Source organism: Choloepus didactylus, chromosome 2 (genome assembly GCF_015220235.1).
Source record: "Choloepus didactylus isolate mChoDid1 chromosome 2, mChoDid1.pri, whole genome shotgun sequence".
Lineage (NCBI taxonomy): Eukaryota > Metazoa > Chordata > Mammalia > Pilosa > Megalonychidae > Choloepus > Choloepus didactylus.
This window is the reverse complement of record NC_051308.1, coordinates 26,662,225-26,688,170: the sequence shown is the minus strand read 5'-3', so window position 1 is coordinate 26,688,170 and position 25,946 is coordinate 26,662,225. Positions and strand designations below refer to the sequence as shown.

The 25,946-nt window shown below is 36.6% G+C and overlaps 1 protein-coding gene across 1 annotated transcript in view; it reads right to left on the bottom strand.

The window, feature by feature from the left end:
• Window positions 1–25,946, bottom strand: part of WDR64 (WD repeat domain 64) — a 181,907-nt gene that overhangs the window by 10,122 nt on the left and 145,839 nt on the right. Inside the window, 8 exon segments of the mRNA XM_037811156.1 lie at window positions 3,356–3,465; window positions 6,975–7,033; window positions 8,895–9,000; window positions 13,867–14,006; window positions 15,192–15,228; window positions 16,157–16,226; window positions 17,333–17,434; window positions 21,156–21,286. Of these exon segments, the coding sequence (XP_037667084.1) occupies window positions 3,356–3,465; window positions 6,975–7,033; window positions 8,895–9,000; window positions 13,867–14,006; window positions 15,192–15,228; window positions 16,157–16,226; window positions 17,333–17,434; window positions 21,156–21,286 (755 nt within the window).

Sequence of the window (25,946 nt, the reverse complement as noted above, 5' to 3'; positions counted from 1 at the left end):
TTTTGTACTAGTATCAGCAGAACTTGGGGGAGGAGAGATGTAATTATGCTTCTACTATATCAAGGTCCTCCCATCTTCTATCCCCAAATTCTACTGTTGTGAAAATACCATATTAATATTTAGAATTAAGTTCTGAGACAGAATGGCAAAAGAAGTGACTCTTTATCCATATGCCTTATTTTACCATCAATTAGCATAAGACGTCCTTCTAAAAAGCTCAAGTTGTTTAAGGTAGTAAAGAGTATCATCTGTAGGAGGGTATGTCTTATGTCTTATGGAAGGACAGAATAGTATTTGGAAGATTTTTGTTTTACTTCTTGATTATAACCTCAGGGTAGCAAATGTCAGGAATAATCATGTAACTTGGCTGCTGAGGCCCAGGAGGAGTACAACCAGCTATCAGGAACAAAATCCAAGCATATTCCAGCTCCAAGAAACAGAAATGAGGACACAGAAGCAAGGATATCCAATCAAGACTTTTCATACCTGACAGTGTCCTGAGATGGCACATGAGCATCTTATATACCATTACATATTTTAATTCCCCAACACCACATATATGCCAGAGTCTGCTCAAGTGAAATGGAACCAGCCCTTTCCCAATGCTAAAGATTCCAAAAGTTAGAGGAGTGAGGGAGTAATTTTGGAACAATTCTAAATTCATCCTGCTTTAGGCCAGGATTGAAGTAGCTTCTGGTCTCCTTGTTTCCTTGTGCTTCCTGCTCTATGTGGAGCTCTCCCAGATGACTGACTCTGACTCAGCCTGATTTCTGGGCCTCATATATGGATCCTTAGTTACCCTGAACCTCACTTTCCCTCCCTGAAATTCTGTCTTCATATTGACCTCCTATCTTGTGTCCCAGGGCAAAGCCTTAATTAGCAAAATGTCATGGCTTAGTTGTGAAGAGAGCTACATTTTGAGATAGAGCTCAGTTCTTTGAACCAGGTATCAAGGGAGACTATTTTCTTGGAGGAACCATAAACTAATTTACCCAAGTCAAAGATAACTAGTTTGAGCAGGAAATGCTCAAACAACAGAGGTGTATGCATACATGTGTGTGTGTGTGTGTGTGTGTGTGTGTGTTATCCCCAATTAACACTTTTGCTGACAGAGAGATGAAAATAAGCTGGAGCAGAAACCCAAGGGACAGGGTTGTGAATAACCCTTATAATGATAAAATTTCATGTTGTTAATTTTTCCTATAAATGAAGCTACCAGATCCCCTTCCTGACAGAGGAAGCAGCTCTATTTGCCCCTAAATGGGACCTCACCCTACAGATCCACCTTGAACTCCACAGTTCTAAAAGTGTTCCCCATTCCACATTCTAACATTTCTCCTCTTTCCTATCTTATGAATGGTACCAACGCTCACCTAGCTGTGTACACCGGAAATCTGGGTGTCATTCTTCGTATCTCCCAGCACTTATTTCCCTTTCCAGTTTAAGTTCACATCTTACTGATTTTACCTCCTAGATAGCTCTCAAATCCAAATCACTTATTTATATCCCTGTTGATACTACCCTAGTCCAAGCCAGTATATTCACCACAGGCTTGCTTGTCTCCTTGCTTGTATTTCTTTTGCTCTGCAATCCATTCCCCACACATTATCTTTTAAAAATAGAAATCAGATCATATAATTCCCCTGCTCAAAATCCTTCCTTTTTCTTTCAGAGTAAAGACTCAAGTCCCTAATAATGCCTATCAAAGTCAAAATGGCCCCTGCCTACCTCCCTAGCCTTCAGCTCACATAACTTGTTCACTGGTAGAGCTAATATTAGAACCAGAGTCTATTAAATTCTAGTTCAGTGTCTTTCATGCAATATAGAATACTGGTTCCTTTTTCTCTTCATTTTGTTTAAACTCTCAAGTATGTTTTTTTTTTTTTTTTTTTTTTTTAAATTCAGTTTTATTGATATATATTCACAAACCATACAGTCATCCATGGTATACAATCAACTGTTCACAGTATGATCATATAGTTATGCGTTCATCACCACAATCTATTTCTGAACATTTTCCTTACATCAGAAAGAATCAGAATAAGAATAAAAAATAAAAGTGAAAAGAGAATACGCAAACCATCCCCCCATCCCACCCTATTTGTCATTTAGTTTTTACTCCCATTTTTCTACTGATTTTTTTTCAATTTTTTAACTTTTGTTTATCAAAAAATTAAAAACAAACAGGCAAACAACAACCAAAAAAAAACCCCACAACATTTCAAACAAAGCAATGGATTAAGGAAAACAAATAACCTAAAATAACTATCTCAAGTATGTTTTACAGCCTCTCTACCTCTCTTAATCTTAACCTAACTTCATTCTGTTAAGAGAATAATTCATTATCTAGATTTCAGGACAATTTAATATGCAGCATTTTTTCTCAGGAAATCTCATGACATTCCTTTCTCTCTCTCCATGAATGAGTTTGTAGTATTTTGCATATATGTATTTAGCATTATCTCCGTAATTGCAAAAAGTAGACTTTGCAAAATCAGTTATCTTGCCAATGAAATAATTAGCTCAGTTTCACTTTTTTCTTAGTTGATCTTTTTCTATGAATTCTCCATGACTTCTGACCCTGTATCTTCCTCTATGGCCTTCTCTGCATTTGGGTCTATCTCTCTGACCTATCTATTTTGCTTAATTCTGTATAATAATTCTAATAAAATCACAAGGTGAAAATATTTACTATACTTTCTAACATAGATGAGGGTGCATATCAGGTTCCAAGTTTGGGCATGGAAAAGAATTCCAAATTGATGGCCATCTTCTGAAAACTCTTTTGAGTCACATACTCCCTTTTATAATCAGCTTACCAGGATTGCATTTAGACTATTAAATTTTAACTTAAAATCCTTAACCTCCTGTACTGGATTGAATAGTGTCCCCCCCAAAATTCATGTCCACCCAGAACCTTAAAATGTGACATTATTTGGGAATAGTCTTTGCAGATGTAATTACTTAAGTTAAGATGGAGCCATACTGGGTTAGAATGGGCCCTAATTCCAATTGTGACTGATGTTCCCATAAGGAGAAGGAAATTTGGATGCAGAAACCGAGACACTGAAGGAAGATGCTATGTGAAGATGGAGGCACAGACTGGAGTTATGCTGTCCCAAGGCAAGTTACACTTGGGACTACCAGAAGCTGGGAGAGACAAGGAGGGATCCAGCCCTAGAGCCTTGGGAGGAAACATGGCCACCACCACCTTAAATTTAGACTTCTACTATTCAGAACAGTGAGAGAATACATTTTTAAGCCACCCAATTTCTGGTACTTTGTTATGGCAAGCCCAAGAAACTAATTCATCTTTTATATTTAAATCCCAGAATCACAGTGTGAAGGTCCATACCTTACTGAGCCATCAATGGAGGCAGTAAGCACAACTTGTCTGTCTTCTACATAGATCAACTTAATAATTTCTAAAGCATGAGCACGCCAGGAAAGCAGCTGCTTGAATTTCTAGATAACAACGATAAAGCATATCCCTTGGAATAAGAATTCAATCTTGAGCAAAATCATTTATTACAGAGCCAAACTTATAAGTGAATGATGTAGATATCTATGCAAGAGGATTAAATGAGGTAGAATTTGTCCCTACCCAGCTTAGTTTTTCTATTGGTTTTGGAGGCTTTAAAATTCCATTTTTAGAGATTTATTAATCTGCACATATCCCTGGGAGAGGGAATATCTGATGCTTTAGTAATTCATCATTTAACTGAGGATTGCAATTAATTTCCTTTAGGATAAGTTGATGGCTAGATGAGAGAAAAGGACCATGAGAAGGGTTATGATGGGTAAATACCATCAAGGAAGGGAGGAAGCAGAGATGAAAGATAAAGGCCAGAAGGGATATTGACAAAATACTTTTTCTATTTTCAAATTTATCCAGAGACAGCCCTGGCTACTTTGCAGGAAGCAGGGCACAAATTTCTACGAGAAGCTCTGTTAACAGAATTAACATAACAAAAGGGATGGCGTAGGTCAAACTTCAAAGACATCATAAGGTTTCACTGATATGTTCTTTCAGGATGTGCTTTTTCCTCAAGTTTAGAGTCCATAAGTGGGCATCAGAGGACATTTCTAAATTTTGTGAACTAGAGATGTTAACTGGGGAGCTTTCTCTGCAGTAATATCACCCTCTCATCATTAGCGAGCCTAGACTAAGACCTTATTTCTTCCAGACCTTAGTTCCCAGAAGTGTGTCCTAGGAGCACTTGTGTAGCTAGAGTTCTGGCAACTTGGGAGTTCTCCCATGAGTCCCCTATTCATTCAGAATTAAGAAATGTTAGGCGCAATTCCTCCTAAATTTTTTGGCCTTCTGATTCAATTCCCTCTGGTTGTACCTAGAAAGCCAGAGTACTATCTTCTGTATTCTCCTCCTTCCTATTGTCTCAAAGCTATTTGAGAACATCTGGTTATCTGTTGGAGACTGAATCATGTCTCCCAAAAAAGGCAAGTTCAGTTCTCAACCCCTGGTCCTGTGGGTGTGAATTCACTTGTAAATAGAAACTTTGAAGATATTATCAGTTGAGGTGTGCCCAAACTGAATGAGGGTGGGCCTTAAGCCAATATGGCTGAAGTCCTTATACGCAAAGGAAATTGGACATTGAAGGAGAAGCCATGGGGAGCAGCCAGAAGCTGGAAGTCTTCCTTTCTCCTGGAAGACAAAGGAGAAGACATTGCCATCTGCATTGCCCTGTGATCAAAAACCAAGGACCAAGGATTGCTGGCAGCCAGCCCCAGAATGCCACAGTCTTTGGGGAGAAAGCATTGCCTTGCCAATGCCTCAATTTTGGACTTCTAGCCTCAAAGCCTAGGGCCAATAAATTCCTATTGTTTAAGCCAATGCATTATATGGTATTTGTTTTAGCAGCTAGGAAAGTAATACATCATCCAATGTTTCTTTCTCTGTCTTAGGATGAGATTCTGTAAGGCAAGTGTTTCTCTAACTTGGGCCATTATAACTATGGTAAGACATACATTTTACTTCATGACCCATTGAACACATACACATACCTGCACATGCATGTGAAGAAGTTTCACAAAAGAATACTTAATCTTGTTATATGCAATGCACAAAGATATTTTCTATTCCATTCTATTCCATTCCACTCCACTCCATCCTATTCCGTCCCATCCTAATCCCATCCCATTCTATTTTTTTTTTCACAAAAATACTGGTTTCCACTCATTAAATTGATTTCATGACTCTTAAAGGATCACAACCTACATTTGAAAAACATTGCTCTCAGACCATCTTATCTGTATCTATGTGTATGTCATCATATATATGACTTCTCTTTCTGTGGACAGATTTTGATTATCCTATCTCTTAGAATATCTATATTCCATGGAGCTTCTTTTTAACAATAATTTTTTGAACAAGCCATGCTAACTTCCAATTTATAGGCTGATGTAATAGATTCTCTTTGCAGTTATAATATAAAACCTGACTGATTTAATCCATCATGTATATAATAATCAGATTCTGTTGTATATTTATAAATAGGCAGCCATGTACAAACTGGATAATCATTTTGTCCAAGAATAGAAAAGGTTGAAATGAGGTTGAATATGGAAGAATTTAAAATAACTTGTAAAAATATATTTCTTCTTTTAAATTGGTGAAAATTATTTAAAATCAATTCCACTGTTATTTAATGCAATGTTTTACAATAACTTTGTCAGTTTTAAAGATTTTCTATGAACTTTGAAAGGTCTTGGTTGCCAATGTATAGAAAATTCATTTGCAAAGATGTAGGCTTTGAATCAAATTTTTATCTGTCAAAATTAGTAATATATTACTGATAAACATCATCAGTAGAAGAGAACAATTAGATAAACTTCCACTTATACATGGTTCAAGAATATGATCTAAATTTGTTTTTGTTCAACTCAAAGCATGCTTTGATTATAGGCCATTTCATTTGTAGTTATTTATACATGAATCTTTGTGCTTCACAAGTTGGAACCGGACTGTTTTCCATTTGACAGCAGAAAGTGTGATATATGGAAAGAGTATTGGATTGGAGAAAAGAACCCTGGTTCTGGCCCTGACTTCATCACTAACTGTCTAATGATCCCAGGTAAGCCACTCACTCTTCTCCACTCTGTAAAGTGGAGGTAATTAGTTAAAGTTAACTACCTGACCTTTGCAAAAACCACATTGGGGTCTTTAAAACAAAAAGAAAACTCCGCAGATCAAATTTAATTATGTTTGAAACAGCAGTCATTCTAAAACACACTCTGCAAGGAATCCAGTCCTAATCTATGTATCCATATGTTAATACCTATTATTCAAAAATAAAATATTGTTTAAGCTAATATTTATCTTTTGAATTTAAATTATTAACTTAAAGGGCAATAAAGTTTGCTGCTGCCTTTAGTTGGTGTTGGGTCTTTATCTAAATATATATGTAGATATATTTGTATATCACCATATGTGCAAGAAGTACATATTTACATGGATATATAATGAAGATGGTAATAGTTACATTGCACTAAGCTAAGAATAGAATAAAATATTTTTAAATTATAAGGAGAATTTAGATTGGATATAGGAGGAAGAGTTTCTTGAAAATAATAATGGTTGGCTCTAGATTAGGCTGGCAAGGGAAGGTGTTATAATATCTCCTATGAAGATGTATAATACATAGAAACTGACTGAAGAGGACTAGATGACCTAGGCACTCTTTTACACTCTAGGTTTCTACATAGATTCTCACAAATAAGTCGAACATGAAGAAGATGCAAAGGGACTGGTGGATGGCTCACATACTCACTCACTCATCCCCTCTTTTCGTCAGCAGAACATCATTACTTGTCATGTAGCTCAAGTTTTTATAATATTATATGTACCTTGAGAGTAGGGCACTCTTGTCTTTCTCATGTTTGTGGTGTCCACAGCAGAGAAATGCTAATAAATAGGTGCTGACTCATTATTGAAAATGGAAAACTAAAGATCTTACCTTTTCATCATGAGGTGGATCCAGGAAGGAACCAATACTGCAAAGGATAACGTGTCCTTCTGCATAAAATTAAGATATTTAGAAATTTGGAATGTTTAGTTAGATATTCTGTTGTCTGAAAAAATACTACCTGGACTGCCACGTAGTTTTGTTTTAAGCATTTATAATTAAGATGAAATGGAATCTGAGGAACCAAAAATGAAAGACGTTCATATCAGTTTCTACATGAAGCCATTCTTTTTTGTTTCAGGCTTAATAAATCTTAATGAGGTTGCTGAATCCATTCATAGTCGAAGTTTTTCTAGAGATCAGGTAGATGAAAATAGAAACAAATAGACCACTACCAAACAGAAACCAAACTGTTACAGAGATATTGGTACTACAGTTCAAATGTTGGTTACAAAAACTAGATTTAAGAATCTAGGAATTAAATAAAATTATAGATAAAATAAAATTATAATTAAAGCTTTCTTTAATTATAATGTGGAGGAGGCTGTTTTGGATCCCATGCCCACTCTGTTCAATTTTTCTAGATAACAGGCAAAATCTGCAAATCTCAAGAAGTAGATTGGTTATGTGATAGTAAAGTGTTATGGGCAGAAACAAAGAGGAATAACCCTAATAGAGGTACATTCTGAGAATTCTACAGATAGTTTCAAATTTGTAGTTCTATGTATTTTGTTAACACAAGCTTATATGACTGTAGGCAAAATTAATGCAAAAACATGCAGCTATTTAAAAATGGAACAAAAATTGCCTGATCTCAGAATCTTATACTATTACGTTGTAAAAAGAAACAATGTCTATAGAAACTTTAGAGACTGACCGATAAATAAAAATTAGAGAACAAGAATAAGTAAATCAGAGCATTAAAAGACTGGTGGTAAACACTGAAACCAGATAAATAAAGATAACTTTAAATAAATGTTATAAATCTCCTGATAATATTTAATGCAAATATAAATAATTATTTTCAGTAATGTCCAGAAGATCCAAATGATGGTTCAAAATGGTTTGCTGTGATTTGTAAAATAAATTTTGAAATAACAAAAATGTTATTAAAAAAGAAGTTATAAAATGTAAAAATAGTAATGTTATAACAGCATTCTGGATGCAAATGTCAAGATTATATAGCAAACAGCAATAAGTGAAGGCTGGGTGTGGAGAAAGGAGAAAGTGAAAGTGGGTTAAGCTTTCTGTCTTAGCTGAAAATATGCTTTCATTCTGAATTCTAACAAATTGGTTAATGCTTTTTAAAATTTTAAAGGAAAACACCAGTAGCATTAAAAAGTATATGTATGCATATGTGTACATGCACACATACTTATAAACTTTCAGAGTACTAGAACGATGACAACAAAGAAAATTTAGAAATTTATCCTAAAGACAAAAGGAAAGATATAGAAAGAAAGCATTAAAAAGAAGAATAGTATTAGTTGAAAGAATTAAGACCAACTACATTAGTTATAACAATAAATATAAAAGAATTAAAAGTCCCTTATTGAGAAACAAATAATTCCCTTTCCTCTCTAATTCATGTCACTGCTCCCTCTAATAGTAAATATTAATGCAACATAACTCTTTAAAAATTAAAAAAATTAAAACTTTACAGTATTCTTCCTGATAAAAGAAGGTGATAAAATAAGGTAAGGGGATGAGTAGTAATATAACTATTTAAAGATGGAAGAAATAGAATGCCTTGCTCTAAGTAAAGAGGTAGGAATGAAATAGGTTTTCCTGGCATTCATTCATTCTTCTATTTATTTGCAAGCTATTCCTACACTCTATATCTGATGATTAAGCATACCTGTTAGTCTTTCTTCTGTCTCAGTAAATGTCATGTATTTTTCCTATAACCATTTTTATATCACGTAAGTTGTTAAGATGTCTGTGGCTGAATAAATAAGACTAATGACTTACCCACATTTCCAGCCAGTAGTACCCTGGTACATGAATCAGTATACAGCGATGTCAGAGAAATGGCAGAATGTTTTGTGAAAGGTAGCATATTTTTCAGTAGTCTTCCCTGAATAAAGTATAATGCAAATAAGGCTTTTTCTATGATGATCAATTCCACAGAATCATAAATTTGAAGCTAAGTTTCTCTATAAATACTGTATCTCAAGAGTATCTCTACTACTGTAATATATGATTCTCTATAATAAAAATTATGTAAAATTATCCATAAGTACTTGTCTCCCTGAGATTACATATTCATCAAGATAGAGTAGCTATTAATTATTTGCATCTAGATTCTGATTATTATAGGTCATCTTTCTACTTGGAGTAATTTTTTGTATTTCTCATGGGTGCTTTTTATGCAAATTCCTTGGACCACTTTTCCTGTCACATATCTGCCCCACTCTTTTTTAAAAAATTTCTTCAACTAAGAACAAATCCTTTTAACAATTAGTACACAGTCAGGAGGAAAGTAACACAAACATATTCCCCTTTTGTAAAAAAATTCGATTTTATTGAGATATAGTCACATACTATAAGCCTTCCCCTGATAACCTATCCTCTCAGATTCAATTCTCAGAGTTTGCACATTGCAGTTTGTACATACTAGTGAGGCATTATATTGTTTGTCTTTTCATTTCTGCTTTATTTCACCCAACATACTGTCCTCAATGTCCATTCACCTCACATCTGCACTCCTTATAGCAGCTCAATATTCCACTATATGTATACACCAGAGTTCACCATTCCATTCATCAGCTGATGGACCCTTAGGGCACCTCTATCCACTGCAAATCATGAATACTGACACCATAAACCCCACTGTGCAAGTGTCCCTCTTTTCAGTTCTTCCAAGTATATACCCAATAACTTAGTTGCAGGACCATATGGCAACCCCATGCTTAGCTTCCTGTGGGACCACAACACTACCCTCCATATGGGCTGTATCATTCAACTTCCCCATCAACAGTGATTAGGTACATCCTTTTCTCCACATTTTCTCCAGCATTTGTATCCCTCTATTTATTCTTTAGACAATTTATTCATACACCATGCATACCATTCTAAGTAAACAATCAATGGTTCCCTATAAAATCACATAGTTATGGATTCACCACCACTCTCCATATGAGGACATTTCCGTTTCTTCCACAAAGAAAGAGGAAGAGGTGAAAAAAGTAAAAAGAAAAAAGAGAAAGAAAGAAAAAATGACAACTAAAAATTAACAAAAGAAAAAATAAAATTAAAATAAAATACAATAAAAAAGTCAGAGAATACCACCAATGCCAAGAATCCCATACCCCTTCCTTATATTCCCCCTTATAGACATTTAGCTTTGGTATATTACCTTTGTTACAATTAATGAAGGCATATTATAATGTTAATGTCAACTATAGACTCTAGTTTGCATTGATTGTATTTTTTCCCCAATACTATGCTATTTTTAACACCTTGCAAAGTTGATATTCATTTGTTTTCCCTCATGTAAAAACATTCTTAAATTTGTACATTTAATCACCATCATTGACCACTCTAGGTTTCACTAAGTTATTGAGTCCCAGTGTTTATCTTCTATCTTTCTTTCTGGTGTCCTATGTCCCCTAACCTTCCTCATTCAACCATACTCACAGTCATCTTTGTTTAGTGTACTTATGTTATTGTGCTACCATTACCCAATATTGTGCTCCAAACCTCGCTCTCCTGTCTTCTCCTATCTGTCTGCAGTGCTCCTTTTAGTATTTCTTGTAGAGCAGGTATCTTGTTCACAAATTCTCTCAGTGTCTGTTTGAGAATATTTTAAACTCTCTCTCATTTTTGAAGGACAGTTTTGCTGGATATAGAATTCTTGGTTAGCAATTTTTCTGTTTCAGTATCTTAAATATATCATACCACTTCCTTCTTGCCTCCATGGTTTCTACTGAGAAATCTGCATATAGTCTTGTCAAGCTTCCCCTGTATGTGATGGATTGCTTTTCTTTTACTGCTTTCAGAATTCTCTCTTAGTCTTTGACGTTTGATAATCTGATTATTAAGTGTCTTGGAGTAGCTCTATTTGGATCTATTCTGTTTGGACTATGCTGCGCTTCTTGGATCAGTAATTTTATGTCTTTCATAAGAGATGGGAAATTTTCCATGATTATTTCCTCCATTGTTGTTTCTGCCCCTTTTCCCTTGTCTTCTTCTTGTGGAACACCCATGACACATACATTTATGTGCTTCATGTTGTCATTCAATTCCCTGAGATGCTGCTCATATTTTTCCATTCTTTTCTCTTTCGTGTGTAGGATTTCAGATGTCTTGTTCCCAGTTCATGAATCCTTTCTTCTGCCTCTTCAAATCTGCTGTTGTATGTCTCCATTGTGTTTTCCATCTCTTTTATTGTGCCTTTCATTCCCATAAGTTCTGCCAATTGTTTTTTCAAACTTTCAAGTTCTTCCTTATGTTTGCCCAATGTCTTCTTTGTGTGCTTTATCTCTTTTGCCATATCTTCCCTCAACTCGTTACTTTGATTTTTGAATTGATTTAGGTGGTTTGTTTGATTAATAATTAGTTGTTTCAATTCCTATGTCTCAGTTGAAGTGTAAATGTGTTCCTTTGACTGGGCCATGTCTTCATTTTTCCTAGTGTGGTTTGTAGTTTTTTGTTACCTAGGCATCTGGTTTCCTTGATTACTCCAATCAGATTTTCCCAGACCAGACATGCCCAGATCTCAGGAGAAGGCTGTATTCAGTATCAGGTTTCCCTGAGGGTGAGACCCAGCAGATTGTCAGACTTTGTTGTGAGGCTTCTAGACTCTGTGCTTTTCCTATCCTGCCAGCAACTGATACTTGTCAGCCTGCAGCTCCCCACTGGTGTAAAGAGGTGTGGTTCCTTTAATTCTCAGTGGACCCTGTCCTGGCCAGGGGCTGAGGGTGTCAGAAGCCAAGCTTAAGTTGTTTTTGTCCCCCACCACCCCAAACCCTGTGGTCTGAATTCACTGTGGGAGGGAGCCACTTGAGCTGGGCCTTGCTCCCCTTTTCCTAGGGAAGATACACCCTTTAGGGAGTTATCTTCTAAATATGAATTCCTCCTTTGTCTCTCTGACTTTGTTAACCACCCTTGCCTGGGTCAGTGCTCACAATTGAAAATGCCTGAGGCATTCTCTAATGAGCTACTTAGAATGAGTGGGAAAAAAAGGAAAAAGGAAAAAGAGAGAAAGCCCCTTTTCAGAGCCAGTCCCCAGCCACCCCAGTTTTGCTGGTTGACCAGTGTTGGTACCCAGTTCTCTATGCCCTTTTTTTGGGACTCAGCCATTTTCCAGTTTTCTGTGCTTGACTGTCTCTAAACGCCTCTGTTTTTATTTATGTATGTATTCTTTCTTCCATCAGCCCTGCCTCCTCTGCTGCCACTGACTTGCAATATGGAGCTTATTCATTCATTCAAATATGTATTGAGTGCCTGCTGTGGTCCCAACATTTTTGGGGTGTTTTATGGGATACATAGAAGTACACAAGATAATCTAGGTCCCTGGTCTCATGGTGCTTACATTGTAAGGGGGTGGGAGAAGAAGCACATTAAACAAACAAAAAGCAGACATAAAATATCTGGTAAGTGCTATGCAACAAGTTAAAAGAGTAATGTGATAGACCATGATTGGGTGTCATTTAACTCTGTACTTGAATAACAAGAAGGAACCAGTCTGAGATGATCTGGGGGTTGAGCATTCCAGCAGGATAAGCAGGAGGTTAAAAGGCCCTGTGGTGGAAATGACTTTAGTATTTTGGGGAAATCTGAAGGTGATTAGTGTGGCTGGAATGTTGAGGCCAAAGACAGAGAAGTAGAAGATAAGGTCAGAGATAGGCATGGGCTGGGCCATGTAGAATTTTATGTCAATATGAGGAGACTGGGTTTTATTCCAAGTGCAACACGAACCTACTGGAAGATTTTATGAGGGAAATATAAGCATCTGTAACTTTAAGAAGATAGCTGTGGACTTCCATTTCTTGCAATATGGTAGAAAATAACCCATGAACAAAAATGATTAAACAAAACCTTGATAAAATATTGAAAACATCTTTTGAATTAATTGCTGAGAAGATATAAAATAAAGAATTTTCAAAGGCCATATCTGAAGTGAAAGTGGGATTCCAGAAGGTTAAGGTAGCTCTCAGGTTGGCTTTTGGCCTGAGGCAGCTACCAAACCTTAATGACATAGGACTTCCTTTTTGACAGACTCTCAGAAGAAAGTAGTCAGGAGATAAAGCCTGGGGCCTGCCCATGATAGAAAGCCTTGTAAGAACCCCCTAGATAAAACTGGTACCAAAGAGTTACTCTTTCAACATGATAGTGAACTAAAAATAAATTCTCCTTACTGAAGAGATAAGTAAAGTACCTTGGCTCATCACCTTTGCCAAGAAAGACCCCCATCCTTTGTTAAACACTGTGTGATACATGGAACCTTGTGGTAGTATAATTAGCCCAGCTTGAATAATGCTGGTTATGGAATATTCCTTAGTTCTTGAAACTTTCTACTTTGTGGTCAGTCTTAATTTATTTGATTCAGTCAACAAATACCTTACTAGGCATAAGCTGTCTTATCTTGTTTATATTTTTAATCCCTTAAATATTTGGCACAGTGCCTGGAACATATTAAACACTCAATAAATGGTTGTCAAGTAAGGTATTTTAAGGCCTATGTTCTTAATATTGTACTAGATTTGAAATAGTTAGCAGTTATAATGATTTGATCTGTTGAATTATAAAAAGGGCATATTTAGATAAAGGTTTGAGTAGAATTATCAGTGAGCAGGATGCAAAACCAGGAATTCGAAAGTTGGAATATATTAGAAATGGAATTCCATATGGAAGAAGGCTAAGTTTTGTTTAATAATCTTTTTTTTTTTTTTATCTTTCCCATTCTTTCCTATTCCAAGTAAATACTGGGCCATATTACCTCCAGTGTCCACAGTCGGAGGTGTCCATCCTCATGTGCAGTGACAAGGATAGGTGGTTGAGAATCTGCTAAATTGGTACCTGCAGTTTGCTTTTTATCCACTGGCTGTTGCTCTCCCACCATGACATCTCGTTGTTCGCCTATAGAAGAAATTAGTGAGCTACCATGATGTTTGCAACACTTAGAATTCCACATTTTATAGAACTTAAAAGAGGCAGGAAAATAAGTCAGAAGTGAAAGCATTAAAAAATACTTAAGTGCAATCCCAGATCACTAGAAGAACCTAAAAAGCTTATTTTTTTGGTTCCATTGCAAAAACCTCTGCACTGTAGATACTAGCTAAAATTAGATATACATGCAGTATCAATTTTACACATCCAGAATGCCTTATAACTCAACTATGTTTTAGAAAAATGGAGTGGAGATTAAGGTGTTCAGTAATGTTGCAGATTTTTTAAAATCTAGAGTCAGTATTTTAAAAATGTAGCATCATAATGGAATTTCTGCATGGAAACAGTCCCTCTTGAAATACTGAATCCTAGAGGACCTCAGGATTTGAAAAAAAGAACATATATTCATTGATAATATGCTATCACCTAAACTCCCTATTTTATTTTTTAATTCATTTTATTGAGATATGTTCACATACCATGCAGTCTTACAAAACAAAGCGTAATTCAATTGTTCACAGTACCACCACATAGTTGTGCATTCATCACCAAAATCACTCCCTGACACCTTCATTACCGCACACACAAAAATAACAAGAATAAAAATTAAAGTGAAAAAGAGCAATTAAAGTAAAAAAGAACACTGGGTGCCTTTGTTTGTTTGTTTTTTTCTTTCCTCCATTTTTCTAGTCATGCATCCATAAACTAGACAAAGGGGAGTGTGGTCCATATGGCTTTCCCAATCACATTGTCACCCCTAATGAGCTACAATTTTATATAATCATCTTCAAGATTCATGGGTTCTGGATTGTAGTTGGATAGTTTCAGGTATTTACTGCTAGCTATTCCAATTCACTAAAACCTAAAAAGTGTTGTCTATATTGTGTGTGTAAGAGTGCCCACCAGAGTGACCTCTCGGCTCCTTTTGGAATCTCTCTGCCATTGAAGCTTATTTCATTTCCTTTCACATCCCCCTTTTGGTCAGGAAGATGTTCTCCATCCCACGATGCTGGGTCTAGATTCCTCCCTGGGAGTTATATTCCACGTTGCCAGGGAGATTCACTCCCCTGGGTGTCTGATCCCACGTAGGGGGGATAACTCCCTATTTTAAAGGAACTTTTTTATTATAAAGAAGAGAGGTGATTTCATACTGACCTTTAGGTTCATTGTCATGTATACTTTGTTTGCTTCCCTAAATTAGAGGACAAAAAAAAAAAAATTTCTATGACATTGTAAGGAAATGAGATACTGGATGAGTAGATTTTTCAGATAGTTGAATTTACATTTCTATGCATTAGGTTTAAAATAGTTTTTGAGTTAATTCTTTAAAATGTGTATTGCACAGATTTTCATCTTCATAAATAAAGAATCCATAACACAATTAAATATTTTCCTAATGGCTCAGATATATCATCATAATGACAGTAATTAAATGCATAATGCATGTCACGTTCTTGGTGTATATTACTTCTAATTTTATTAAGAACCATGCAAATTAGGCTTCATTGTTGCCTTTATACTTATGGGGAAACAAACTTGAGAGATTGTGACATATCTAATCAGATAATAAATGGAGCTTGGAATCAAGTACAAACCTGTCTAACTCTTACCTCCATATAAGTTTATTCTTTCCATTATGCTAGTGGTTTTCAAAATAGTTTTTATAGTGGAAATTTTCCTTCAGACAAAATATTAACTAGGAACATCATGTGTAAAAATACATAAAATTGAAACTAGGAATACAGTTTGAAAACCACTGCATTGCATTGTGCTGTCTCTTTCTTCTGTGAAATATGTGTAATACATTTTAGCAACAGATATATACTGAAATCACATTATTTTACAAATGTAAAAAATATCAGATATATAATTTATTTTATTCCTTATCATTTATCAATTATTCATAGAGAATAATTGAGAGCTTTGAAAAAATAGATAAATTGGTGAAAACAGTTTAATCACTGATTTTCAGGGAAAAGAGAGAAAAAAATTTCACATACACACATGCAGAATTTTTTCATCTTTACCTCTCAAAGGAGGGGCTCAAATGCTAGATATCACTATTCTCGAACTAATATTGGGTGTAACAGAAAGACACACTCTCCCTATTTTTTGCTTACCTTGCTACTCTGTGGACTTTTGCTAGAATCGTATTGGGATGAAGAACAAATTGAATCCTGACTTGATCTCCTACAAGGTGAAGGAGGAAGCCCAACGAGGAAAAGTTAAGATAATCTGTTGTACTCAAAGGTTGTTCTTCTCTGCTCTAGTTTCAGTTGATTGCTTCTTTCATCATCTATGGATACTGAGCTATTTACTTACGAAGGAAGTCACACCTTATATTTTATATATCATATGTTCATCAGCATTGTGTCTGCAGAGGCTATTGGGGAGCCTCAGCAGTTAGAATATATTTCTGCCTGGCCTTGAGAAATAAAAGCCTGTCCTGTCCCACTGCTATGGTCAGAGTTAGTCCCAGGGGCACTGACACTGAGCTGCAGGGGCATGGTGGGGAGGGGAGTGGATTGACTGGGCGCTGATAAGCCTGGAACCTCCTGTTAGGCAGCTTCCATTCTGTTCTGATCCTGTTTCTGCTGGAATGGGCTTAACAGTGGCTTAGGGTGCTGGTGTAGATGTATACGGAACAAGTCCTCAAAATATTCTCACTACAGTTTTGGGGAAATTTCAAATCAAGGAGGTAGGAACAGTGCTAAATTTTGGCTTGCCACTGGGGCAGCCCAAACCTAGAACAGACACTTCTGATTTTACTCCAGAGATGTGTTTAACACTGTCTATTGCCTGAAAACCTGAGCTTGTAAGAAAATATCAATAGTAAAAATTACTTTTTCTTAAATACTTTGAAAACGATCTCATGCTCTATCAGAAATGGATGGAGATTGCTCTGTAATACTGGATGGTATATGGTATCTCCTGCCACCTGATCTTCCATATTTGCTCTGGACATCCTTTGTTCAGCTTCACATCAGTGCTTAAGGCATTAGGTTTTGCCTAGAGGTATGGACAAGTGGGCATTTTCCATATCTGCTACAGTTGTAAAGGAAACTGTGAGGCTGACATGGTAAGAGGACCACACAGTGAGTGAGTTAGATCCCCAAGGACCGCCCCACGTACAAAAAGGCAGTAACAACAGGAGAAGAAAGCTGAAGCCAGGTAGTCAACCCAACCTATGTCTTCCTTCAGTTGTACCTTCCTTAATGCTGGGATGAGGAAATCTATTTTTAGATCATCCAAATAAGCCCCATACAGTATTACTTGATCAGTAGATACTGAGTTACCTTGCACATTCTGGGGTACGAAAGAGGAACAGGATGTCATTAATTCTAAAGCGTTTGGGATCCAAGTCAGGGTCCACAGTGAGGCAATCTTCAGGTCGGAACCTGGAAATAAGCATATTTTTCCATAATAAAAATGAGGTGCTTACATTACTTAGTTCATATATTCCTTGCATAGCTAATTAACCAAATGTTATTGAAAATGAAGACAAAACCCAGAGGTGTAGAGTTTAACATATCTTCTTTAAAAGATTCTGTATAACAACATGATCATTTAGTGACTTAAGTCTTTCAATTCAGTTAATTGGTCTTGTTCTTCTTATAAGTCAGAGAATAGGTTTCTGTAATACAATGGAGGAAGCTCCTAGAAGTTTCTTACAGTTTAAAGAATAGAATCTGCTCTTTGAATAAGGGGAATAACAAATTGAATAAAATACAACTACACTCAAGAAGCTTATAATTTAGTGGAGAAGACAATCAGGTTATTCAGTGATTAAAATATTCTTGCTGCTCTGGTCTCTTGTTGACCCAGATTCCAAGAAACCACGCACATTCTTTAGATAGTTTCCTGGGAACAAAACATCAATCCCTGACCACCTGCGATGACATTTCGTGCTTGACTTTCAAAACGACACTTAACATTGCTTATACCAAATGGCTCTTATAGAAAAATGTCCCTCTTTCACTAGTGTAAATTGCCTCTGCCAATTTGGGTTGACGAATAATGAAGAAGCCTTCTTGGGAGTGAACTTATCTGGAAAGAGAAGCCAGTGGGCTTGATGACTTGTTGAGCTCAAAATTTTTAGATATTTCTGCTCTGCCGATGAGTTGAATAGTGAAGGCGATTATAAATTATGTACCCTATTGAATTTGGGTCAAAGATTATTTCTCCTGACTGGTAAAAGGATCTTAAGCAATGTTTGGGGTAGAGGTAGAGATGGCCTCCACCATGAATATGGAAACCACTTTCAAATTTAGAGCTTTTAAAGCTGGAACTCAATTACCTCATGCAGTTCTGTGTTAAATTACATTTTGTAAAATACTCCACTGATTCTGAATCAATTATTTTTATATTCTCATCTTCCTATAAGGGGGCACCATGTTTGACCCATTATAGTTGTTTTTTTCTCTGATTGGGTGTTGGGTTTAAATGCATCCCTTGACATAATGCTGGGTACTTCGACAAGGAGAATCTCCATCTTTAAATTGGGATATACACAGGAGCTGCCCACTCTTTATGCTGTGGCATCAGAACTGTGGTCTTTGCCTTTTTAATCTCTCTGCTTCCACTTAGTAGTGAGTCATACATAAGCTGATACAGTGTGAGAGCTGCATGAATAAGAGGGTGAGATACAGGTATCAAATGACAAGTATACCATCTGTGAGAAAGGCCTAAGGGACAGGGATGACAGGTTTCTAAGGGCAAAAATCAGGAGAACATGGGCTGAGGTAAAGAGGGAGGTATCTGCAGAGACACCTATTTCAATGAAAGGTTCAAAGGTGAATAAATTCAGGACCTAAACAAGAAAAGATTATTTTCCCTCAAATGTGTTCTAAAAGTAATGTCTCAGACTTGGACTGGAAGTAGGCAGGGGGTCCAGGTAGATCAATAGTTTGTAAGGTCCTGTAATCAGGGAGACAGAGATTTCTTCAGTATTTTCTTCTCCTTTTCTATTTTCTTCTCCAGCTCTCTCTTCTCCCTTCCTTCATATCTCTCTTCCCTTCCCCTGAAATGCCTGGTTAAAACTTGTTTTCATTTTCTTTCTCTTTTCTTCTTTTTTTTTTTTTTTTTTTGGCTTTTATAAAAGGGGGTTTATTTGGTTACACAGTTACAGTCTCAAGGCCATAAAGTATCCAAGGTAACACAGCAGCAATCGGTACCTTCAGTGGAGGATGGCCAGTGGTGTCCAGAAAACCTCTGTTAGCTGGGAAGGCATGTGGCTGGCATCTGCTCCAAAGTTCTGGTTTCAAAATGGCTTTCTCCCAGGATGTTCCTCTCTAGGCTGCAGTTCCTCAAAAATGTCACTCTTAGTTGCACTTGGGGTGTTTGTCCTCTCTTACCTTCTCCGGAGCAAGAGTCTGCTTTCAAAGGCCATCTTCAAACTGTCTCTCATCTGCAGCTCCTGTGCTTTCTTCAAAGTGTCCCTCTTGGCTGTAGCAAGCTTGCTCCTTCTGTCTGCCCTTATATAGTGCTCCAGTAATTTAATTCAGACCCACCTCGAATGGGCGGGCCAACACCTCCATGGAAATTATCTGATCAGAGTCATCACCCACAGTTGGATGGGGCACATCTCCATGGAAACATTCAAAGAATTACAATCTAATTAACACTGATAGGTCTGCCCACACAAGATGACATCAAAGATAATGGCATTTGGGGGACAGAATACATTCAAACTGGCACATATATGTTGCTAGAATAAAAATTAACAAGCAAACAAATATAAACAACCATAAGACTATACAACACAAACAGTATACCCTCAAGTAAACTATAGTTAATAGTACAGTTATAATAATATTCTCTCATCAACTGTAACAAAGGTACACACTAATGCAAAATGTTAAAAATGGGGCAGGTGTATGGGAACTCTATATTTTCTTCATGATCCTTCTGTAAGCCTACAACTTCTCCTCTGCAATATCTGAGCATGATGTGCCAATGGTTGTGTCCCCACTGTCAGTGACACTTGAACAGCAGTTGAAGCGGTTCTGAAAGGCCTCTGAGATAAATGGCATCTACCATTCAGTCTCCAAGGAACTGCCCTTCTGAATCACACCAGAACTTGGTGAACTGGCCTGGCACATCCTCTCACTTGGGTAGTTCTCCTGCATAGCCATCACAGTTATCTGAGCCAAGTGGGTCGAAAGTAGGTGGTGAAGTCCCTCACTCAGGGACACCAACCGCAGGCACCACATCTGCCAATGGCAACGATTCGTTCCCTCCTGTTTTCATTTTCAAGGTTCCTGGCCACCCATCTCTTGTACTTCAAAGTAAAATTTTACAAATACCCTTGACATAGAGTGTCTATACATGGCCTTTGCCTTAGCCCAATTATGCAAAACTGGGGAGAGCTTATTAATTACAATCCATCCTTTACAAATAATACTATGTTACATTATTTCCTTTAAACCAATGGCAAGCACATTTAGAAATGGATGGCAGGGGAAGAGTAAAGTTTTTGACTGTGTTAGAAACACGTCTGCCACAATGGCCCTTGTTGGCACCATCCTGTAATGAATTGGATGTGTTGGGGTGACAAATGAGAAAGAAAATTCATCTTGGAGGCTTCTCGCCACTTGAATTTGGTGACTGAATGGATGGTGGTATTAATAGGAATATAGAAGAGGAGATGTTTTAGGAGAGGGGTAGTTGAGAAGAAGTTTGGTGTATGTGGGGCTTTAGGGTCTTGGTGGCAGTCCAGGTGGAATCTCCAGAAGGCAATTAGACATGTGTGTTTGAAACTCTGGTGAGATTAGATTTTGAAATTATTATATATTTTAAGTATTTTTGAGGCCATGAGTTTGGACAATATCACACAGGGAAAGAATATACTAGAGTGAGAAGAGTAAAGGGGCAAAAGCTCTTGGAAATACAAATACTTAAGTTTTACCTTATTTACATCATTCTTGGATTTAGAGATTTAAAACATAGAATAATCAGGAACATAACCTTTTGGGAAGCCTTCCTTGAGAGTTATTACCATGTTTATCTCTAGCCGTGTGTGTGTGTGTGTGTGTGTGTGTGTGTGTGTGTGTGTGTTGCATGTTACTTTGGTTCTTCTGCAGCATAACTTATATTTTTTAAGAAAAAGACACAACTTACACTTCTGTGACAGTAGACATAAGAAAATTCCATATGATGATTATACCATTTAAGGTACCAGCAGCTATCAAATTATATCCTTCCACTTGTAATAAATCAATGCAGTTCACTTCTATACCCATGGCAGAATGCTAAAGGAGAAAGGAAATAGAAACACCAGCCATCATAATCACAGACTCTAACAACACTTATGTGCATACTTTGTGATTCTATCCTTAACATAAAACAAAATGTCTTATGTATTTTTTTTAAGACCAAGAGTACAAAATTTGGTAAAAATTGATTTCTTCTTTCTGGTATTAAAAAATTCTAATCTTCAGAATTCATTAAAACAATAAAAATATACTCTCCCTCTTTACTGGCTATTTCCTTTCAACCTTATTCTCCCTTGACCTACCAACCTGTTAGGATGCTTTCTCAACTTCTTCTTCCCTTCAAACTTCTTGATACCTGCCTCTCCCAGTGGCATGGCATCAGTCACTAAGTAATCAGTCACAAGTTCTGCTACTTTTACTGCCTAAATATTTTTTGAAACTTCTCCATCACCATTCCCACTACTATGGCCATATATCTTTCAATTAAAACAGTAGCCTAATCCCTTCATCTTCTACCTTCAATCTTTTCCCTTTCAAATCTGTCATATAAGAGGGCAAAAAAGGTGAGTTACTTACAATTACAAACCTGATCATATTACTTCTCACTAAAAGCCTTTCAATAATTTTCTATTTCCTATAGGATACTCAATCTCCTGAACATTGTGACCATGATTTAGCCTCTACCTACTACCCATCTCCATCTCTACCATTCGCAGTCTTATTCCAGCAACATGGAGATGCTTATGTCATCTCTTGCAAACCATGCAATTTCTTACCTCTTAGACTTTGTTCACATTATCTCCTCCACTTGGGATATACTTTATCTTGTCACCCTTTCCTAGAAAGTCCCTATCCAGGCCAGGATAACTCCTGATGATTCTTTAAGACCTTATTCATCAACCATCATCTTCAAGAAACTCTCCCTAACCCTCCAAGTTTTCTGTTTTACTCATGTAGTGCAGGCACCATACCTTGTTCATCTTTGCATTTCTAGTGATTAGAATCATGCAGGATACACAAAATGTTCAATAAAAAGTGCTTCATAAATGAAAGAGTTGTAGGGAAAAAGAATTTTCATGCACAAATCCAACATGTTTTCCTTAATGACTTTTATAAACTTTGTACCTATAGAGTAGTTGTAAAGTATGTTGCAAAGAGAGTACTATACATACTAATTATGATAAATATAAAAATATGGAATAGAAATCAGAGGTAATTTACAGTTGCATTAAAATCCTAAAAGACAATGCCATTGTACTTCAATAATTCAATAATTTATTCCAACAGTCTTTCTATTTTTTTCCAAAACAATTGTTTTTCATTACCCATGCAATTACTTGCCTACTGCTTTGGTTCTGACTTGCTGTGCTTTCAACTTCTTTTTTTAGTGGCTCCAAACAAGGTTTCATATGTCAAATACATAGAACTGAACCTAGTGTTTCTAATGACTGGTTGAGTTAGAAGTGAAATAGAATTACTCTTTGCTGAGATACATTTTGTTCTCTTTTGCACACATGAGATAATGTTATTATGATATGGTCACTGTATATATTGATTTCAAAGTCCTTCTAGCTAACAATAAAATGTGTTTATAATTTAAACTCTGGCACTGAATGAAATTTGAATTGCAGTAATAAATTGGCATTTGGGTTCAATCTGAGGAAAAATAATACAATATCTCTTTGTGCTATGACAAAATCAGCTTTCAAATTCTACAAATTGTGTCATGAGTTGTTTCACTAATTGCAGGCGGAAAAAACCTCAAAGCTTTTACACTTGCTCCCTCACAGTTTTCTTGCATTCTTTAATGTCTGACCAATTATCATTGCATTTTTAATTTTAAAAGCTGAAAAGTATAAGTGGTTTGAGCCAACATTAATCAAATACAGTCAATGAAGATTCTCATTTTAAAAAATAAATTGGTCTAAATTTTTACAGGAACAAAGGAGTACAGCTTCCTAGGACCTCTTTCTCCTTCAGCTTCAAATATGTGTATGCACACCTCATGACTGTGGTGTTCATATATGTTCCTGCCATATTGAGAAGGTGTGAACACCTCACAAAAATAGTTTCTGAAGAGATTTTAAGTGGAAATTTCTAGATTCAATATATATAGCTACTCCTAAAACATCTTAAAAATACATTCAAACTTTAGTTAGTGATTATTAACCTATTCTTGGTCACAAACATCTTCAAAATTGTGAAGAGAAAAAAAAAGCCATGGCGGAATACTGTTCAGTCATAAAAAGGATTGAGCCACTGATACATGCAGTAACATAGATGAATCTCAAAAACATTAAGCTAAATGAAATTCTATACTGTATGATTTCCTTTTGTACTGGGACAGATAGTGCCCCCCTCCTTCATATCTATCTGGAATGTGACCTTATTTGGAAATAAGGTCTTTGCATATGAAACCAAGTTAAGATGGGTGCTTACTAAATAGGATGGGGCCCTAAATCTGACCTGACTAATTTCTTTGTAAGAGGAGGAAAATTTGGACAGAGATGGATACACACAAGGAGATGACAGCCATGTGAAGATGGAGGTAGAGATTGGAGTGATGCTGCCACAGCCCAGGAATACCCAGGCCACCAAAAGCAGGAAGAGGCAAGGGAGAATTCTTCTCTAGAGCTCTCAGAGGGAGTACGACCCAGTAGACACCTTGATTTCAGACTTCAGCCTCCAGAACCACGAGACAATAAATTTCTGCTGTTATAAGTCACCCAGTTTGTGGCAATTTATTATGGCAGACTTAGGAAACTAATACGCACCTATATGACATTCTAGAACAGAAAAAGTAAATGTGTTATGAAAAAATCAGAACAGCATTGCCTTTGGGTAAGGGGGCAAGTTTTGACTGGGCAGGACCATGAAGGAATTTTCTGGGGGTAGTGATATGTTTTTTATTTTGATAGTGGTTTGGGTTGCATGTCTTGCTCAAACTGATGGAATGGCACAATTAAAATTTGTGAATTATATTGTATATAAATTTTACTAATAAAAGAACCATAAATGTACAGCAGTTAAGGATGCATTCATGATGAAGCATTTATGGTTGATGTGCCTTGATGTTTTGACTTACTTTGAAATGCATCAATAAAATAAGACAGCTTTAAAGATGGATAGATGATGGATAGATGGGTTAATATATGATAAATATAGCAAAATGTTAATAGTTAATAGTTTATTATTGTATGTACTCATTGTATAATACTTTAACTTTTCTATATGTTTGCATTTTTTCATAATGAAATGTTGGAAAGAAAAAGGAATGGACCTTGCTCCACTCAGAAAAGAAGTTTGCATATCATTTCAAAGACATTTTAGATCCCCAAAAGTCCACCCATGGATAGGGGATGTCCATGAATCCCATGCTGAGAACTCTGTTTCTAAACTTTCAAAGATTTATCTTAAGTATTTGCTAGGAAATACTTCTCCTTTCCTGTGTTGTGGGAAGCAAGACTGACAGCTTTCAGTCCACTTACAATTTTGGAATTTTTTTTTTTTTCATTTCATTTTTTTTTAAATCTTCATTTTATTGAGATATAGTCACATACCATGTTTCCTCCAACAATTTCTTTGAATATTCTTCCGAGACGTTTACCCTTCTCTTCCCCTTCTGGAACACCAATGAGTCTTATATTTGGAAGTTTTATATTATCTATCATATCTCTGAGGTCCATTTTGCTTTTTTGATTTTTTCCCCCACTCTTTCTTTTGTTCTTTTATTTTCCATTCTGTTGTCTTCCAGGTCACTGATTTGTTGTTCGAATTCCTCTAGTCTTGTACTATGAGTTTCCAGAATCTTTAGTTTAATCAACAGTTTCTTTTATTTCCGTAAGATTGTCTAGTTTTTTTATTTACCCTTGCAATTTCTTCTTTTGCTCTTCTAGGGTCTTCTTCATGTCCTTTATATCTTGTGCCATGCTCTCATTGTTCATGTTTAGTTCTTTGATTAATTGCTCCAAGTACCGTGTCTCCTCTGATCTTTTGATTTGGGTGTTTGGGTTTGGCTTATCCATATCATCTGTTTTTTTCATATGCTTTAAAATTTTCTGTTGTTTTTGGCCTCTTGTCATTTGTTTAACTTGAAAGGATTCTTTTAGGATATGTAGACTGATTCAAGCCCTTATCTCCAATTTGTCAGATCTACAGCTTTGTGGAGTACACTTTCTCTAACTAACCAGCAGGTGGTGTCCACGAGCCACCTATTCCCTTCAAGCCAGTTCTCCCTCACTTTGTCTTTGTGGTGAGTGGGGGTGTGAGTCTTGTGGGGTCCAATTGGTGCACCAAGCTTGTGTGTGTAGTTGGTGTTATCCACCCTGTATATGTGGCATGTGTCTGAGTGGTTAGGCGGAGTGTGGGGAGGTAGCTTTAATAATCAAATCTCCCAGGTGTTCCTGGAGATTTAAAGCTGTTGCAAATAGTCTAATTCTTCAGTTCAGTCTTGCCACAGTTTGTCTCTGTCGCTGACCCACAAGTCCTTGGTATTGGCATATGGTCTCTGGGACTTGCGAGTGGGTCCCTCTTCCAAGCTGCACACTCCCAGGTCCTCTGCTGACGGACAACTGTGCTACATCACCATCCCCCAAGGGATGTTCTGGGCTGCAGGGCTGTGTAGGGGCATTCCCAGTCTGCTGAAAGGATGGCTGAATGGGGCATGTTAATTTCCGCCTTTTCACCCAGCTCCACC